Raw genomic sequence first — 20,888 nt, forward strand, 5'->3', positions numbered from 1 at the left:
AGGAATTGAATCATCACCCTTAGGATGGTGGGTGGGTATCGGACAAACCAATGGGCATGACTAACAACTCATACAAGCCATCCTTAGTCTTGATGGCTATCTTCCACTTGTCAGCAAGCTAGATGCAAATATGGTGGTAGCCACTCTTGAGGTTAATTTTGATGAATACAAGTGGCTTGGATGAGTTGGTCTAGCATTTCTTCCAATTGTAGTATTGGAATCAACGCTCAACAGTGGTCTTGTTGATTGTGCAGATGTCTACACACATGTGCAAAGAACCATTAGCCTTAAGGACTAGTGGAGGAAGTATAGCGCACGAGCTCATGCTGCATTGTATGTGTTCTTTCTCAAGTAGTTAATTAACTTGTCATTACAACTTATCATGCTTCTTGGGGTTGAGTCGATAGTGAGTCCAGTTTAAAAGCGGTGAATCGGGGATGAGGTAAATTTAAGGTTAGATATCATGCAGGGGAGGTAATCTTTCCAATAGCTCCTTTAGAAAGAGATATGCATACTCTACTACTAAGTGTTAGAGCAATATTGGAACAATGGTGGATGTTTCTATCAAACTTGCGACCAAGGCAAACATCACTCCTCATCATACTTTGTATTAAAATTCCTAGGACAATAGGAGTGTCGTTATGACTTCGGGAGTATTTTGTTGACTGCGTTAAGGAGGTGATGGTCTCAGTACAAACATCACACCTTTATTGGTAAAGTTGTGGGTGTTGATATGTCCATCATGCACAACCAAGGGCGGAGCTAGGGGACCCAAGGGAGCCATGTCCCCCCCCCCCATGGTCAAAAAATCTCCATTTGTAATATAGTCTTTCTTATAAAAATTTTCCCTCCCCTACTCTCCACCCAATGGTTGCCCCCCTATGGCGCCATTTATATTTATTATCCCCTATCTTCCAGTCAACTTTAGATTTTGGCCCCCCTCATAAAAAATTCCTAGTTCCACCCCTATGCACAACACCTCGATCATATTGTTAGGGCCTTCCTCCCAGCAAGTGACATGTGTCCATCTATATCACATCACACCATATATACTTGGTCAATATAAGATTTACCCATGGTAAACTGAATTAAGCAACCCTGTAACACATTCACTTTAGCACACTTCTTCAACCAATGCAAAGAATAGGGTTGTGGGTGCGCTAAAGATGGAAAACATAGATTTTAGACAACTTCCTTCAAGACAACATTCTCATAACTACCTCCATCAATCACGATGATGCAAACCTTCCCACTAAAGAGATAGCTGGAGCAAAAGATGTTGGTTTAAATCCAACTAACTTATACAAACAACAAGGGCCTCACCTTCAAGGTCACCATCCATAAATTTAGCATGCTCTTCTTTGTTAGATTGTGAGCCATCCTATTGGGATTCTACTTCATCAATCATTGTGTGTTTGAGCTTATAATTGTTGGGAGTGTACCCTACTTCATTCCACTCGAAACAACGGATGTTCCTTTGGGCATTTACACGCATTGGTGGCTTGGATAAAGATGATGTATTGGGAGTTAAAGGGTTCATTGCTGATTTGGTGTTCTATGATGTGAATATTGTGCTTGGGGTGATTATGGGATTGATAGGGCACTACAATTGGGGCTGCAACCAAGGTTCAAAATTTTGATATGTATCAGGCCATATCGACTAATATGTATCGTATCAATGATCTCCCAAAATGCCACTACAGGGGGTGTTTCGAGGTGTAACTTGGTTTAGGGGGTAGATGGGCCTTAAATGACCCCTCTGAACCAATTTGAGAAAAAAACTAAAAAAAATAAAAGTGAGCAAAGATACATGCCGTTATGGCCCAACTGACGTATCAACCTGTATCGAAACTTTGAACCTTAGTTGTGGTTGTAGCTTCTTCACTCTTTGTGCAACTTGTTGAGTATCAGAGATGGAATAGATGTGCAAAGCAACCAAGCGGTGTTGTCACAAGGTTGGTTTAAGTCCCTTGATGTACCTAGTGACAATGATCTCCTTAGATTCGTAGAGATTCATTCACACTAATAGTGTCTATAATTTGAAGGTGTACTCATCCACCATTTTGCTACTTTAGTGCAAGTATTATAGTTGGATGAAGAGGCCTCCTACATCCTGATTCTGTGTTTGCCTTCCTAGTGGCGAGTCTGGCAGAGGCTATCCCACCAAGCTAGAGCATGGCCTCTTAACTTGTGGGCTACCAAGGGAATCTTCTTCTCCTTGGGAACCAGCTTCTCATAAAAAAGCTTCTCTACATTGCTCATTCAATCCACAAAATCTTCTAGGTAAATTGTTCCTACAAACTCAGCTATCTCATACTTGATACCGCCATCCCAGTGATGTAGGTGGCATTTTTCTACAATTGTTGCTATTGAATAACACTGGTAGGGATGCTAGTCACACTCTACTAACTCTCCTAAAGATGTTGAAGCGACTTTTAACTCTTCTAACTCCAATCGATGAGGAGATATGGGAATAGAACCTAGGGACTAGTGGCTACTCCTATAAGCTCTCCTATCTCACAACTCAATAACCAAATTAGAAGGTTATTGGACTTGAGCCAAGATGTGGTCCAGTTAGCGATCCATGTTGGTTATTCTATCTTTAAGGTCCTATAGAAACAGAGAATAAGTCTATCGACCTGCTACCAACAAGAGTTCTAATTTGTTAAGAACTCAACCTTCTTGCTCACTTTGACGACTTTTTCTGAAGTAGCTTCGAATCCAAATGCTTGGACAATCGCAATAGGATATATACAATGTTGCTAACGGTCTTGCAATCTCCTTGACCAAAAAGTAATCACCATCAGATCGCATTGTGAGATCTGAAATTTAATTCAAAGTGTCCCACCTCTCTGTCAATGAATACAAGGCAACAATGTTCAATGTTTAGTCTTACCTTGCCAAGCAGAAGGAAAGAAACTTTGCAAGAAATCATCACTACACAATCGTCTAGAGGCCTTTGCAAGTAGTCAAATGGTCAGTTACTATTCTACATCGGAATCGTCGAGTACATCGGCATCATACGAATGCAAGGTTGCAAGTCCCAATACAAGGTTGCAAGAGGTTCAGCCAATGCTTGTGGGTTATATGAGAATCACCCTAAATGGCCAAGTTGAACAATCATCCAATATGGAAATCAACATTGTCAAGGATATCGGCTTCGTATGGAGCTCCATCACCTCATCCTCGAGGGGGCATTTGTAGACATGTGAATTTTTAAGCCAAATAAATAGGTTTAATTTACATGACAACCTCTGAATTAATATGGGCCTCCATGGGTCCAAGGTCCAAGACTACATAAATATGTCTTGATGGCCTATGGATCCAAGTGTATCATGTCCAATCTAGCCAACTTCCTATTGTAATAGGGTGGTCTCATTGGCAAGACCACTAGCTCCTATATAATGGTGCATGTATGAGAGTTAGCTCTAACCCACCATCCCACTCACATAGGATTGGTTATTAAAGTGGGCTGAAGTGGCAGTCCTGATCCTTGGCTATAAATAGCCTTTCCTAGGAAGAAAGGGGGTTTTTTCCTTTTTTGGGAGAATCATATTGTAAGAAGCTCTCACACACCAACACTTGAGGATTGCAAACAACCACAAGTTCCTACAAACTCCAACAACTGTAAGATCAAGAGAGAAGAAAGAAGAGAAAAAGCTTCTTCATTCTCAATAACACACTTGTATTCAAGCTCTCCAAAGAAGATTAAGCCACCACAAAAGGGCCCTTCTTAGAGAAGCATCCTTCACAGCTGATCAAGTGTGAAGCCCAGAGTGAAGAAATCAATATCAAATTTCCTAAAGTACCAAAATCAAGGAAATCTACATTAACACTTCAAGAAGTATGAGAAATACGCCAACAACCCTCATCTTCACCAAATTCGACCGTTAATCAAAGGTTTCTCACGTCATCGAGCATAAATCAAAGAGGATTCATTTCCCTTGTTTGTTTTCTTTATTACAAATTTATTTTTGTAATTTATCTCCATATTTTGTGTTAATTGAAATATACGAAATTTGTGTCGACACACACATTAGGATCTGAGCCACTTGCTTGTCCATAGAAAACCATAGCTTGATCGTGAGGTTGTCCTCATATACACATAACCAATCCATTCTTCTTCATTCAACATCCTCATCTCATACTCCTTGGGTATATCATATTGTCGTGCAGATCCTCACCATGTTTTCCTACCTCAAGGCACTCCTCATGAGTTAATCACCCTCATCTGGTAGCTCTTCGGCCATGTGAATGACTGGTCCTGAGGTTCCAATCTTAGGAACATCCTTGTCCTTGTCTATGTCAACTATTTCCACCTTGGTATTCCCATTGGCCTCTATACTTGCAACTTGATATGATCTCGGGCCTCAGGCTCCTCAATCTTGGTCTCTAGAACATGCTCACCCCTAGCTTGGGAGCCACCGACCTTGGTATCCCTGCCCTTAGCCCCCACACCAGCCTCAAGATCATCATCCCCACCTTGGTCTCTTCAACCTCAACTTCAATAGATTCATCCTTGGCCTGAGGCCACACATCTTGGTCTCCCTAACCTTGGCCATAAGTCTCGTCAATTGACCTAGAGTGGTTACTTATCGGCTGCAACTTCAATGCCAAGGTAGAGTGTTCTAATTGACCTAGAAGTGTAGAAAGAGCTTATTGAACTGAGGAATACACTAAGCTGAACTCACATACAACCTAGCTCTGCTATACTCTCCCCAATCTCTAGAAGCAAATGGCAAAGTCCAATTGCTCAAGATTGCTCCTTATAAAGGATCCTTGACTGTTTATAGTGGCTTGCCACCAACAATCCAAATTTTACTTTGATCTAACAGATGCTATGTGTTCCTTGATCTAGGAGTTGCTTTGCTAGACACCTCAAAAGTGTAAGTGACACATTAATAACAAACACTTGGGCCAACCATATGAGTGGAAGCAACATGATCCTTGAGAGGGCATGTACAACCCACACGCGGTAGATGGAAACAGTTACCTATCCACGGAATGGTGGTATGGCTCGGATCTGATCCTTTTATCATCTTGTAACATTACTTTCTTCGGTCGAGCTAACCTACCACTAAAGTAGCTAGATAATCATCTTGGTCTCAGAAGTGGGGGTAAGTAATGAAACCCATATGTGTAGCCCAATCCTGTGTTACATGTCTTGAAACGAACTAGAGTGCTCCTAATGACCCATACTAGCTTGACCATCAATTCGACTAGTCAGTCTCATACAGATGCATGGGGTATGCTTAGATAGGGATAAGCCATTGAGATCCTTGGGCCCTGTAATTGTCTCCTAGTAGGACTAGGACTCCTTGGTGAGCAAAAAACCTCTCTTATATATAGGTATAACCTTCCAAGATAAAGGTACGGATAATATTGCACCATCTACCTTCCTTTGATCCTTTCTTCTTGTTTTCTTATCCGCCTTGTCAACCAACCCTCTTTAGCTCAGCTCGACAACCACCCCTTGGTATCGGCTGAAGCATCAAAGAACTCACCTTGAACCTCAAGACTCGCTGCCCTTTTTGTAGGTCTTTGGAAGCAATTCAGTTTGATTGTTCATATCGGTTCATCCTCTTCCTTCCTCTTTATTTGTTGGTTAGATTTTGACTTATCATAAATGAAAAATGATCACATAAAAATGTATTCACAAGTTCTTTCAAACCCAATTAACCCACCCAACTGAAATAAACCCACCCTGACCCAACCCGAATCTGAACCCAACTCTAATTATGTTGGGTTAAGTCTGGATTGGTAAACTTGAGCTTGACATCGGGTTGGGATAGACCCGAACCCGAGGTTTCAACTCGACCCAACCCGCCGAGTTGCAACCCTCTTGCACGTGGATATTTACAGGTGCGCATAAAATATATATATATATATATATATATATATATATATTTTTTTTTTTTTTCCCATCAACTGTTAATAAATCTTCATCAGCATCCAACGGTGAGGACGAGTGGGAGTTTAGCTTAGTAGTAGGGTTTCTCACTCTCGTTTCGCCTCACATCCATTCTCAGATTTTCGCCGTGGCGACTTGAGAGAGTTCCTCGTCTGCTCTTCGCCCCTCTCTTCCTCTTCCTTCCAGGTAAAACTCTGACACCGTTTCCGGATGCTCTTTCATTTCTTATTCTTCTGTTAAATCTCCTTTGTGCGCCTGCCGATTGCTTTTTTTTTTTATTTGATGGTCGAAAGACTGCACTTCATTTACTTTGGGTTTGGCTTCTTATATCTTGTTCTTATTGATGTGGGTTCTAACTTCTAAGTTGAATATGACGTTGTAGATCTGGTAGGTGCCTGCAGAATATATCCACTTTACTTTTCGTTTCTGGGTTTGAATTCATTTCGAGGAGAAATTTGATTTGTTGATCTGTTTGTTAGTTTGCTACCATACTTTTGATGCGTTTTTGGTTTTCTTGTATCGGTAGAAATAGCATGTTTTCTTATCTCTGCTTCTGTTTTGATTGATTGGTGGTGGATTTCGAATGTCTGATGGAAAGCTTTTTTCTTTTTTGGGAACGGATTTGAAGGTGGATCTCTTTTATGTTTATGGGGGGATCTGGATCTATTTTGTTATTATCGTTTGTGATGGTTTTCTTCAGTTCTCGTTGGAATTTCTATGTCTCTATTAAGATTACGTCTTTTTTTTTTCTTTTTCATGTTAATGAAGTTTTTGCATATGATATTTCTATCTGATATGGTATGGTGGCTATTGCATGGTGCAATGGTAAAATCTTGAGCTGATAAGCGGGAGAAACGCGGGTTCAAGCCTGAGAGAGGCCACTTCGTGGCCGAAGGTCGGACTCTTATCCGGTTCAACTTTCGTAAGACCCTAAATAGCTGGAACCAAGATTGGGTAATGGTGGTTTTGTTGAAGACGCAGAAGCCTTTTACGGCTTTGGATCTTGGTAGTTGATGTAGTTTTATGTACTCGTTATGTAGTGATAATTCAGTGACGTTATCTAAAAATTTTTTACCATAAATTGTTAAGCTGTATCTGCCTTTTATATGAAATGTGAAAGAAAAGCTATTATAGTCAAAGAACAAGTATCTCAGGAGCGATAGCTGCATTGGATTTAAAAATTCTAAAAAGGTTTCTTGTTTCCTTGGCGCCAATTAATGTTTTACTTGGTACTTCAATATGAAATATTTACTACCAATGAAAATCATGTGATTAATTGCATTATGATAAAATATATCATTTTTACCCATAAAAAACAAGATGTCTTTCTTATCAATCTTTTCATCATCTGGGGACTGCATATTGGTGGTGGTGGTGGTATGCATGCATTGCAGATATATGATATGTGATATACTAATTAATGTCTACAGTCATTATAACTTCCTGTGGCTTAACAGTTGCAGTAGTTTAATATATCATATATCCTGCAGAACTATCAGGAATCTAGATAGTCCAGTCCATGATATGATGCTGTCCTGTAGCTTATATCTGCTTGTGGTGATGTTTAAAAGTTCTATTGGTTACTTCTTACTCGTGGTTTATTAATGGGAGTGTTCATGTTTCAGAAGTATAGACTTTTTGATTGGTTGTTTTAGAGGTATAGATTGGTACAATAAGATCTCACTAGTATGAAACAGCTTCCTATGTTTTTGTTTGTTGTGCTGTGAGCTAACTATCTCCTGGTACTTAATCTCCCATAAGTAAAAAGTGGTTAATAATATCTATTAATGACTGTTATACAGGTGGAATAGATTTTGTTGTCCATGCATTTATGTATACTGTGTTAAATGGGATTTTCCCAAAGATTACTGAACTCCTTTCTCACATTTATAAAATATCTTCAATGGCCTATTTTCTTATTGATTTTTTGTTTATTAGTTCAACCAAGATGTTTTGATGGATAACAGATTGTCTTTTCTCTTTAAACGTTGCAGGATCTGCAAAGGGTGACAACAGAAACCCATCAAGATGGTAAACCAATTACCTTTATATCTCTGTGATAGCCTTTTATCAAGTTATATTTGCTTCATTGATTATGAAATCTATTTACTTAATCTGAATTGATGGTATTCTTTTGGCATCTGCAGGTGAAGTTTACAGTAGAGGGGCTTCGCAGGATTATGGACCTGAAACACAATATCCGTAATATGTCTGTGATTGCTCATGTTGATCACGGTATGGTGTCTCATTGCAATTTGCTTTAAGCTTTGAATGCATTTCCCAGTGATTTAAAAGGCGCACGCCTCAGGCGCACCTAGGCACATAGGTGAGGTGCATTTCAGGGTAGGCGCCTTGACCAGATCCTAGGTGCAGCCCTTTCAAAAAGCACACGTCTGGTGCACCTTGTTTGGGCTTGCCTCGAGGGGTGTGGTACAAAGGTGGCTTTTTTAATCAGGAATGTAATATGTTTTTCATCACATTTGCTACTTGAAGTAATGCACTTGAGAAAAAAAAGAGATTGTGGGTTTTATATGCTTGAAAATGTTTTATATATTTTTTATTTTTAAATTCTCATTTGAATACGCTTTACATGTTATATTTATGTATTTTAATATTAGATAATAGGTTTTTTAAAACATTTATTTTAAAATTAAAGTTTATATTTTTGTTAATATTATGTTTAATAATTTTTTTTTGATTTTTAGCCTTTTTTATATTTGCGCCTTGCTTAAAAAGGTGCATGCACCTTGCGCCTTGCGCCTCAGGCGCATATTGACCCCTGTGCCTTTTTTGTGCCTTGTGCTTTTAAAACACTGGTATTTCCATCTAAAGAATCCTAGCTTGTTCTTGATTTAGTGAAGGGGTCCTTTCTTGTAATGGCTTTGCATCTGTTAAGGAATTACTAGGCAGGGCAAGCAAACTGTCTTTCTAATATGATCTTTGGACCCTGCAACCCATAAACAAGGGATGCATGCATTACTGTTATCTTCCATCTTTGATGGAAGTCAACTTGATGAAGAACCCTTGTTTTCATCTTTGATGGAGGTCAACCTGATGAAGAAAACTTTTCATGTTCACTTATTTTACCATAAATGATAGCGCCTACAGAGCTTAATATGTGTAAATTTTAAATTTATTTCCCTAATGGTTCAGATATATGTAAGGTTGCAAGAAGCTTTTTGTCATGACTTGTGTCACCCTTAGTCAACCCTCTCCTCCCCCCTCCTCCCCAAGAAAAAGATTTAAATAGTTCTTTTATGTTATATCTCTTGGAGATTTTACTGATGTTTTCTTTCTCTCTCTCTCTTGGCAATTGGCAGGGAAGTCTACACTTACCGATTCTCTTGTGGCAGCAGCTGGTATCATTGCCCAGGAAGTTGCGGGAGATGTTCGGATGACAGATACACGCCAAGATGAAGCCGAACGTGGTATTACTATTAAATCTACTGGCATTTCTCTGTATTATGAGATGACTGATGAATCTCTGAAGAACTACAAGGGTGAAAGACAAGGGAATGAGTACCTTATAAACCTCATTGATTCCCCTGGGCATGTTGATTTCTCATCTGAGGTCACGGCTGCTCTCCGTATTACTGATGGTGCGCTGGTGGTGGTTGATTGTGTTGAGGGTGTATGTGTCCAGACTGAAACTGTCCTCCGACAGGCCCTTGGTGAGAGGATTAGGCCTGTCTTGACTGTAAACAAGATGGACAGGTGCTTCCTTGAGCTCCAGGTTGATGGGGAAGAGGCATATCAGACTTTTCAAAGAGTGATTGAGAATGCCAATGTGATTATGGCTACATATGAAGATCCTCTCCTTGGTGATGTTCAGGTTTACCCAGAGAAAGGAACAGTTGCATTTTCTGCTGGTCTGCACGGCTGGGCTTTTACACTTACCAACTTTGCCAAGATGTATGCTTCCAAGTTTGGTGTAGATGAGGCAAAGATGATGGAGAGACTCTGGGGTGAGAACTTCTTTGACCCTGCCACCAAGAAGTGGACCAGTAAGAACACTGGCTCTCCTACCTGCAAGCGAGGTTTTGTTCAATTTTGTTATGAACCCATCAAGCAGATCATAAATACTTGCATGAATGATCAGAAGGACAAGCTATGGCCTATGTTGCAGAAACTTGGTGTCACTATGAAGGCTGAAGAGAAGGATTTGATTGGAAAGGCTTTGATGAAGCGAGTGATGCAAACTTGGCTGCCTGCTAGTAGTGCCCTCTTGGAAATGATGATCTTTCACCTCCCCTCACCTGCCAAAGCTCAGAAATATCGTGTTGAGAACTTGTATGAAGGTCCTCTTGATGATATCTATGCTACTGCCATTAGGAACTGTGATCCTGAGGGGCCTCTGATGCTCTATGTATCAAAAATGATTCCAGCATCCGACAAAGGTAGGTTCTTTGCTTTTGGCCGTGTCTTCTCTGGAAGGGTCTCAACTGGTTTGAAGGTTAGAATCATGGGACCAAACTATGTTCCTGGTCAGAAGAAGGACTTGTATGTTAAGAGTGTGCAGAGAACTGTTATTTGGATGGGAAAGAAGCAGGAGTCAGTTGAAGATGTTCCCTGTGGTAACACAGTTGCCATGGTTGGTCTTGACCAATTTATCACCAAGAATGCAACACTGACCAACGAGAAGGAAGTTGATGCCCATCCCATTCGTGCAATGAAGTTCTCTGTCTCACCTGTTGTTCGTGTTGCTGTGCAGTGTAAAGTTGCCTCTGACCTTCCTAAGCTTGTTGAGGGCCTAAAGCGTCTAGCCAAGTCTGATCCTATGGTGGTGTGTACAATTGAAGAATCTGGGGAGCACATCATTGCTGGTGCTGGGGAACTCCACCTTGAGATTTGTTTGAAGGATCTGCAGGAGGATTTCATGGGTGGGGCTGAGATCATACAATCTGACCCGGTTGTGTCTTTCCGAGAGACTGTTCATGAGAAGTCATGCAGGACTGTGATGAGCAAGTCACCAAACAAGCATAACCGTTTATACATGGAGGCACGACCTATGGAGGAAGGACTTGCAGAGGCCATTGATGATGGCCGCATTGGTCCAAGAGATGATCCCAAGGTTCGAGGAAAGATTTTGTCTGAAGAGTTTGGATGGGACAAGGATATTGCCAAGAAGATCTGGTGTTTTGGTCCTGAGACCATTGGACCCAACATGGTTGTTGATATGTGCAAGGGAGTACAGTATCTGAATGAAATTAAGGATTCTGTTGTTGCTGGGTTCCAGTGGGCTTCAAAGGAGGGAGCTTTAGCTGAAGAGAACATGAGGGGTATTTGCTTCGAGGTGTGTGATGTGGTTCTACATGCTGACGCCATTCACAGAGGAGGTGGTCAGATCATCCCAACTGCCAGGAGGGTCTTCTATGCTTCTCAACTCACTGCCAAGCCAAGGCTTCTGGAGCCTGTGTATCTGGTCGAGATTCAGGCTCCAGAGCAGGCTCTTGGTGGCATTTATGGTGTTCTCAACCAGAAGCGTGGCCATGTCTTTGAGGAAATGCAGAGGCCAGGTACCCCACTCTACAATATCAAGGCCTACCTGCCTGTCATAGAATCTTTTGGATTCTCTGGTACACTTAGGGCTGCAACATCAGGGCAAGCTTTCCCCCAGTGTGTGTTTGACCATTGGGACATGATGTCCTCCGACCCGTTGGAGCCTGGAACCCAAGCAGCACAGCTGGTAGCTGACATCAGAAAGAGAAAGGGATTGAAGGAGCAGATGACCCCACTCTCAGAGTACGAGGACAAGCTATAAGGTGTCTCGTCATTGTTGCCTCTTCAACTGGAGGGATTGAAGTTATGTTACGAGGACGATGGGGGTTACAACAATATTTACTTCGTGATTTTTAATTTCTTTTATGTCGTTTTTGGTTCTTGAGTTCTGGGCAGCAATTGTGGTTGGAAGGACAAAACGTTTTTGTTATTGTATTAGGTAGTTTGTTTCATGAAAAAATTTCTTGTGTTATGCCAAGAGATGTTAAGTAACGTGGTTTTGTTTATTCATAAACATCCAAGTGCTTTGATTTTTTACCATCATACTATGTATGTTTGTCAAGTAATTTTTGGGTTTTCTAAGCAGTGAATGAGAACAAGGTGGATCCTATTCCTATGTATGCCCTCGTTCCATCAGGGTGATTTTGTTTGTGCAGTTATGGTGCCTTTTTCTCCTATTGTGGGCGATCCATGGAGCCTATTAGAGAGACTACTACTAGTGATCCATGCCCAACATGGAACCTAAAGCAGCACCTGAAGTGTTTTCTGAGGTTCCAACCTAGCCCCATCCAATTCTGTTGGAATCTTGGTTGTTTTAGGTTGCCTCTGGCTTCCAAGTTCCAACAGTTGCAGCTTTGTTGGATTCTAAATTCGTAATGAGTTAGCGTAGTTCCCAACCTAGAGGTCCCAATCTAGTTTGGGAATTTGGGTCTTCGCCTTGAACAGTTATGTGATCTCAACCATTGATAACATAATCCCGGTATAGGTTGAGATCACATCTCCGCCTCACAGCACATCTCCGCCATGTATTGGGAACATCTCCCGATGATAGTATGTCATCACCTCGTATAGGTTGGGTCATCACCTCGTATAGGTTGGGTTGTTGTCTTGCATTTTGATTCTAGATTTCTAGTTGCTCTTCTTTACCAAGGCTGGTATCGGTTATTTTGTAAAAGAAATACCAGAGATCGACTTCTATTTGGGCAAATGTATGCCCACACCGTTCTAACAATTTTTTGCAACCTTGTATGGGGAATATCTCTCCATGAAATAAAGGACATAAGTACGGAGATATTCTCAATATAAGGCAACAAAAACAGCATGAATGGGCTCTGCCTTGATCTAAGCCGAACTCGAAATATACCATAGGTTAGGACTTAGGACTGCACCCAGTCTACGTCAGCCAAAATCCTCACCACCCATAACGCCCTAGCCCTAGCCTAGTGACATTGGGTCTGGTCCGGTGGGATTTGACCGCGATTATCTGGTACAATCAGCCAGAGACCTTTACCAACTGGAACTTCACTACCTAAACCATAAGAAGTTTCTGATCTCCACACTAGACCTGTTTATGAAGGGAATGAGGGATCCATCGTATGGACGCCCAGATCTTGCGGAATAAGGTGGGCGAATTTCAAAAAAATTTCTCTCCCTTCAACTGGGAATCGCATTCTCTATTTTAGAAAAAACATTTTTCAAGGATCAATCTTGAACCATGAATCGAAAACAGTAGGAGATGATGATACAGAGAAATAATATCTCCCAACGAAGGTGTTTACGCCCAAAGAAGGATCCAAAGACTGCTCCCACTGAAGATGGCGCAGTGTAGGATGGAACAGAATCAGCAGTGTTCTCTCCAATAACCTAATCCTTCGCAAAAAATAGTAGGATGGCACGTGAACACAACTTCTTATCAATCCCTTCACAAGGAACTGATGTCAAGATCGAATCTTGATTTCTCCCACTGAACTGGAGGTTGAACTGGCAGGTGAGGCGGCAGTAGGAAGGAGGCGGCAAGAAAGAATTTCGCAGGGTTGCTGAATTCTTCCTTCTATGATTTCAGCTCTGAAGAGGATGTGAAAGTATATCTTCTAAAGATTGCCACCCCCTCCTTCTTTTGTAACCTTGAAGGGATCAACTCCTAATCCCATTAGGAGTTGCTGATCCAAATCATATTTGGATCAAACATCCCTTTAAGTGATAAGGGTAAACCCTTATCTTATCTGCAGATTGGATCAGCCTTCTCCTAATCTCATTAGAAGGTTTCCAGATCTGAATCACATTCAGATCTGAACTCTCTGAGTGGATAGGGTTAAAACCCTATCCTTTCTGCCTATCCAATCCCAGAATTCGCCCCTTATTTAACTGATCAAATCAGCCCAGTTCGAAATGGGCTTTAGGCTTATTAAGGTTATGCGCTCACTTAGCCTTCCTAACTGCTGCCCAGTTGGGCTTCCTTGTATGGCGTGGGACCCAAACATTGATCTACACATCAGCTACATGGGTTCAGCCCAGCCTTTGTTACAAGGCCTGGCCGAATACACTGTTATGGATAGTGCACCCCTTGAAACCCATCACATGGGCTCTATGGGCCCAACACTTACCCTAAGTGGTCCCTGGGCCAAGCCACCTTGTAACACCCAGGGATTGTGGGCAGATGTAAGATTAGCTCATCAGGTATTACCCTCAATGGTCTTACACTTAACCTCTCAGCCCATAATGATCAAACACTGCCCGACAAGAGAGGATCCCTCCCTCGGCTGCAAGGAACAATGTTGCACTCTCTTCTTATATAGATCCCGGGAATTAAAATCTTTTGCAAACATTTTGGAAATCATAATATATATACTTTTATATCTCATATAAAATATATTTTGCAAAAACAAATCTCAACGATTGAAATCGGCTGCCGACAGTCTTGGTTTCCATCAGAGAGAGTGCATCCCTGATCATTACCTTTGTCCGACAAAGAGTCTGATTCTGTCACTATGATCACCCACTCAGATGAATTCTCAGACTGTCCCAACATACCCAGGTTTTGACCCTCGCTAAGGATCTCATTGATTGGTACATCAAAGACAGCCCAATCCGACACCTAGTGCGGTATCATAATTGAGTCTAGGGGTCAGGTGTAACTTTCCAGTTTTGCCCATTAATCTCCAAGGTACAGAGCAATACTGGAAATCTGGTCCGGTTCAAAGATTCAATTAATCACACACTACATGTGCCTTGGGTCTCACCCTGGCGGCTGAGACAGGCCACCCCAACCGACTTGGTGGCACATCAGTGTCAACCTTATCAGGATAGGTCTCCTAGACCGACCCACTAGCTGTGAACATTATAAACTAACACGAGTCTCATTAAGTGTCCAGTTTAAGGGCATACAAAAACTGTCAAACAGTTTATGGGTCGGGCTGGGCTTTTACACTTCATAAGCAGGATTTTGTTAGGCCCGAGCCCGGCTTGATAACGAGCCTACAACTTGGGCTCGAGCTTGTTCCTAATAAAAAGCCCGAAGCCCGACCTAATAGAAAGATGGTCGCCGGTGCTGAGTTTGCGTGACTGTGTTCGTCGGTGTTGATAAAGTTGAGCTAAGATTTTGACAGTGAAAAGGAAAAGTGAGTTCATGTTAGAGAGAGAGAGAGAGAGAGAGAGAGAGAGGACTCACCGTCGCCGTCGGTCCTTGTGTTCGCCACCTCGTCGGTGCCTGAGTTTGCATATGAGATTCTGAGAAAGAAGGAGAATTGAGAAGAGGAACGAGAGAGGGAGAGGGAGAGAGAGAGACTCATCGCCGGTTCGTCGGAGTTCACTTGTAAATTCGAACCGGGCTTTTAGGCCCGAGGTCAAACCCGCAGGCTCAAATCTGTATTCAAACCCATTCGGGAGCCAGGCCGGGCCAGGTTGGCCCGTCGGGCTATCCGGCTCATGAACAGGTCTACTCCGCACTCTCACGAGTGTATCAAAAAACTCTCCTCCTAAAACCATCCCTTCAAGAAAATGGTCATGTGTGCATCACGTGATTTATTAAAATTTTACCCACCTTACACGTATTTGCTTTTATCTACTTCATTCAGAGTTCGGATCTACCTATCCGCAGGACATTACAGCTGTACATTGGGAACATCTTCCCTATTTATACGTTACAATGGGGAGATGTTCCTAATTACAACTGTATTGTCCTGTGTGGTAGGATTATTGTGAGTAGGATATCCGATTGCTTCATTTGACATTTCAAGAGGAGAAAATGACTTGTTTTTTATTGAATTCAAAAAACCATTTTCCCACATTATTTATATGTCACCCTACCTCCCATTTCAACATTGTAATAAAGGTGGAAACTTCCCAAACATTAAACGTATATGATAATTAAAATATCAATTTATTTTGATATTTTAATAATTCATTATACATAGAATACATAAGTGTTTGAAAATTAATTTATTCATATCAATATTATTGAATATTCAAAACTTAATATTTAAATATTAGTTTAATATTATATGAAATTGATAATTATTATATAAACATTTAGTAATTTAAATGTATTTATTTATTTTTAAAATTTCAAAACTTAATTTTTAGCAATTTTCAGGTAAATTCAGAAAATTATTCATTTTGAAATTTAATTTTGTTAATACAATTTATTTATTGATATTTTCATTTACATTGGTTTTTGGCAATTGTTAAATATTAAATTGAAAAATTATTGGAAAATTTTAACTATATTTATAATTTTCATAACTATTTAAAAAATTTAATACTTTTTTGAAAATAAATAAATTGAAAACTTTTAATAATTTCCATAATTAACTATTAGTAATTTACATTGGTTTTGGTACTTATTAAATTGAAAAATTATTGAGGAATTTTAGCATTGATAATTTATATTTGGTAATTATTAATAATTTCTATAATTATCAGTAATTTACATTGCTTTTTGGTATTTATTGGGGATTTTTTTTAGTGATTTTCATAAACTAGTTTTCATGTTTTTGGTAATTTAATTTAGTGAAGGTTAATTTAAAAATCTAAATTACTAAAGTTTTTGTATTTTTAGTAATAATTATTCATAAATTCAAAATTTTTTGAAGATTAATTTATTCAAATATACAAATTTTGAAAATATTATTCATATGAATTTGGAAATTTATTCATATTTTTTTGAAAAGTAATTTACTTATATCAATATTTGTACTAAGGATTTTTAAGATATTCATTTTTTTCTTTCTTTTTTTATATTTTCTATTATGCAAACAATAATAAATTATAAATAGAATTAAATCTCTATTGTCTTCAAGATTTAAGCTTCATAAGGATTTTGTCATCTAGGTAATTGACTTTACACATCTTCTTCTCAGATACCAGGATGAGGACGATTTCCTAACTATCTGGCTCCGTGAAACTCTTCACATCAAGGGCTTCCTCTTTAGATTTTTTCAAGTGGTCACCGAATTTTCGTACAGGCGAAGACCCCTCAGTTCTTCCAATCTAGATATCTTTTCCTAAGTTGCCAATCATTTTGTTTGGAGAATCCTTCATTCGCTCTATTGCTGTAAACGTTGGAAGGGTGCTTAAAGTTCCTTTGGCTACGATCCATTGTACTACTGCAAAGGAGGCTCGTGTCTATGTTGAGCTCGATATTACCAAGCCATGACTTGAAAACATTCCACCCCTCTGTGATTCATGTCATCAGATAGGTCATGACGCAAATGCCTATAAGAAGAACTCTAGGAAAAAAGAATCCCTGCTACTGGACCAAATCTAGTAAAGGCTACTCCCACCAATGCTTCTACGTTAAATGTTCAAGATGAGTCCAGGATGCAGCACCAAGTTGCTGAGCCTATAATTTCTTTAACATAACCAGTTATTGACTAAACGGTGAAAGCTGCATTTAGAAAACAATCCATTGTTCGACAGGAATGGAGAGCTATTGGAGGGGTTAGTCGCTTTGGTCAAATCTCGCCAAATCATAACAAGCCGATTGTTGAGGTAACTGCTTCTCCCTCTCTTGTAAATATTACTTGTGAGGATGAATTGGTGGCTGAAAACAGATCCATGCGGCGGTAGAAGATGCTATTGAGTAAAAGAAAGAGGTTTAGGAGTAAACAGGACTTTTTCAAGGGTACAAGACTCAGCAACAATAGATGCAAATGATTTCTTTAAGCCAGGACGTAAAGACTCTGGTTGGGGATCAGCAGCGTCCCCCTGGAGACTTCTTTCAATAGTTGATCTTTGGGAGGGGTTGACTGGATGGCAACTAGACGAAAATTATTTGAAGCATGGTTTCATTTGCAGTCCATTGAGGAATTAGGAAGGAATGGAACTAGAGGTGTAAATCGAGTCGTGCCGCTCGCGGCCCAGCACGACACAACAGCCCATGGACCGTGCCAAATCCACCACGATGGTCCATACCGTGTTGGGCAAGGGGTTTGCAGTCCACGAGCCGGCACAGCACGACACGATTGTGCGTGCCATGCCGTCGTGGCCCGCGCTCGGTCCATGGCTAGTTTTAGCTTTTTAGGAGGTTTTTTACATAAATACCCCCTAACAGCTATAAACAACTATATAGGGGGTATTTATGTATTTTGCTTATGGAGGGGAGAAAAAATGATACAAATGCCCCCCAACAGCTATATAACAACTAGTTTAGGGGGCTTTTTGGGTAAAGTAATAAATAACTTTACAATGACCAAAATACCCCTCCCAACAACTAAAAAAACTAGATTTTAAGGTATTTTGGGCAATTGAATTATTTTCAATTCCTATAAATAGCCCTATCCTCCACCATTTTCATCACATCAATTCAACAATTCTCTTAATGTCTTCTCTCTCTCTCATTATTCTCTATAATTTGAGTGAACTCTAATAGTCCGATTGGTTGATTGGCTGATTCTCCAAAATTAAACTTTATTAAAGTTTCAACAAGAAGAAGGCTTACTCAACCAGTTCAAGTATCTCAAGTTAGCAATTTGGGAGGCTTGAACGTTGAAAGACTTTAACCGTTGAAATCAAGTTTGGATTCTGAACCGGCAATCCAAGTAAGTCCAATTAAATTAAGTTTTATTTTTTAGAATTTAAAAAAATGTCTGGCTCTTCCCAAAATGTTCACTATTGACGATATTCAATCGCATCATGATAGTGTTAGCACTGATGCTATTGATATTGATAGAAGTCGAACTTTACCCCTAGTACGGATACTAGGGGAAAGAAAAAGAGGGCCTCTAAGTTGAGTAACCCAGCTTGGAAAATATTTAAAGTAGAGGATGTTGAGGGGAAGGGAAAAAGAGCAGTTTGTCAAAAAGAACAGTTTGCCAAAAATGTAGAAACAACACAAACACAAATTGGGAGGGGGGTTTTTGGTACATTTAAATATTCACAAGAAAAAATGATACAAGAATTAGCAAAATACATCGTACATGCAAAGCAACCATTTTTGTTAGCTAAAGATACTAAGCTTGAAAAATGGTTGTGTAATTCTATAAATCCACAATATAAAAAAATTATAGGAATACTATTAGATTAGATGCTTTAAAAATTTTTTATTCATATAAACAAAATTTAATTTATTCATTATTAAATCTTAATTCTAAAGTTGCAATTACTTCTGATGTTTGAACTTTTAAATTTAACATAAGTTATATTTGTGTTACCAGCCGTCTTATTGATGAAAATTGGCTTTTAAATAAAAGAATTTTGAATTTTACTAGGCTTGAATGGCCACATATTGGCCCAACTAATGCTACAAGAATTTTAAATACTTTACATGCTTATGAAATTTAAAATAAATTATTTTCTATTAGTTTTGATAATGCCAGCAATAATGATTCTGCAAGAAATATTTCAAAATCTCAATTAAAACCATGTTTAAATGGTAAATTATTTCATATTAGATGTGCATGTCACATCTTAATTTTATGTATTCAAGATGCTTTAAATATTATTTCTACTCATATTTCTTAAATTAGAAATTGTATTATATATATATATATATATATATATATATATATATATATATTAAAAGTTCAGGGGCAAGAAAACATGAATTTAAATATTTATGTCAAAATTATATTAGATGTAAAACATAGATGGAATTCTACCTATGTTATGTTAGAAAGTTGTATTTCTCATAAACAAATTTTTACTGATTTTTATAATGCAAAAATACCTAATGATATTATATTTGAGGAAGACTAAGAACTGACAGTTTGTATAAGAGACTTTTAAAACATTTTTATGATGCAACTAATGAATTATCAGGTATTTATTATCCAACTTGTAATTTACCTTATCAATTAATGGTGTTTAGTGATTGTTTTGCAAAATATAGAAATAATCCACAATTTAAATGTATTGTTGAAATAATGGAAAATAAATTAAAAAATATTGGGAGAACATTTCTCCCCTTTATTGTTTAGCTACAATATTAGATCCTAGGATTAGGAAAGATGGTTTAGATATTTTACTTGAAACATATTGTGAAAACATGAATATTGAAATTGGAAATAAAAAAGAAGAAATTAAATAATTTATTATTTGAAATGTACAATTTATATGAATCTGAAGCAGTAGAAAATAATCCTACAATTTATACAACATCTTCTACTTCTGATCTTGAGCCCAGTAGTAGAATAGAAAAACTTTTTTATTTAAAAAGTAGAAGGCAGAAATCTACTACTTCCACAACAAGTTTATTTACTGAATTTAATTTTTATTTACAAGCAAATTTTTCTAGTTTAGGTGAGGGAACAAATAATTTTGATATTTTAGCCTGGTGGAGTGAACATTCAAAAAATTATCCAGTTCTCGCCGCCATGGCACGTGATCTACTAACCCCTTTGGTGTCTACAGTTCCATTGGAGTCTTGTTTTAGTGCAAATACCAGGGTGTTGGACGACAAGAGAATTTACATGAACGATAAAAGTATAGAGATGTGCATCTGCTTTAAGGATTGGCTAGATGCAGAAGATAGATTACAAGATAAATGAGGGCATGATACTACACCAGATATTTCACCTGAAGCAGATGATGAAAGTCATGATTCATGAAGTTGATTACTTGTATAGAATTTTTTTTTTCAAATTATTGTAAATTTTGTTTTAATTTTATTTAATTTATTTGCTATTTTTAACAATGTAATTTTGTATTTTCAATTTGTAAATATATTGTATTTTTGTATTTTATTAATTTATTCCATTTTCATATTTCATTCATCCAAGTAGCCAACCATTGTATGCTTTGTAATTTGTATCATTCAAATTTTAATGAAATAAAATTCCTATTTTTCTTCCAATTTGTTATTCCATCATTCTTATTTGGTTAAGTATTTTTTTTTCATTTATGTGTTATATATTTCTCATTCCTTAATTTTTCAAATAGTTCTCAAAGTTTAAAAGAAAGTTAAATATTTTAGTTTTAAACTTTTAATTAGAAACGAAATAAAAAATTTTAAAAAAAAAGTAAAAAAAAAAAACAGTCTAGC

At 38.6% G+C, this 20,888-nt stretch overlaps 1 protein-coding gene across 1 annotated transcript; it reads left to right on the plus strand.

Annotated features, from left to right (window-relative positions):
• Positions 1–5,921: 5,921 nt before the first annotated feature.
• On the plus strand, positions 5,922–11,924 carry LOC104608102 (elongation factor 2). The gene is made up of 4 exons (XM_010273984.3): positions 5,922–6,097; positions 7,906–7,942; positions 8,059–8,146; positions 9,232–11,924. The coding sequence occupies exons 2-4, from the start codon at positions 7,940–7,942 to the stop codon at positions 11,670–11,672; spliced, it is 2,532 nt and encodes an 843-aa protein (XP_010272286.1). The 5' UTR covers positions 5,922–6,097; positions 7,906–7,939; the 3' UTR covers positions 11,673–11,924.
• The last annotated feature ends 8,964 nt before the right edge of the window (positions 11,925–20,888 follow it).

This window comes from Nelumbo nucifera, chromosome 7 (genome assembly GCF_055504915.1).
Source record: "Nelumbo nucifera cultivar China Antique chromosome 7, China Antique-T2T, whole genome shotgun sequence".
Lineage (NCBI taxonomy): Eukaryota > Viridiplantae > Streptophyta > Magnoliopsida > Proteales > Nelumbonaceae > Nelumbo > Nelumbo nucifera.

Excerpts from the sequence above, each read along its gene's own strand:
- LOC104608102 (XM_010273984.3), top strand. Across the intron at positions 8,147-9,231 it reads GATTGCTCATGTTGATCACG|GGAAGTCTACACTTACCGAT; the intron begins GTATGGTGTCTC and ends GGCAATTGGCAG.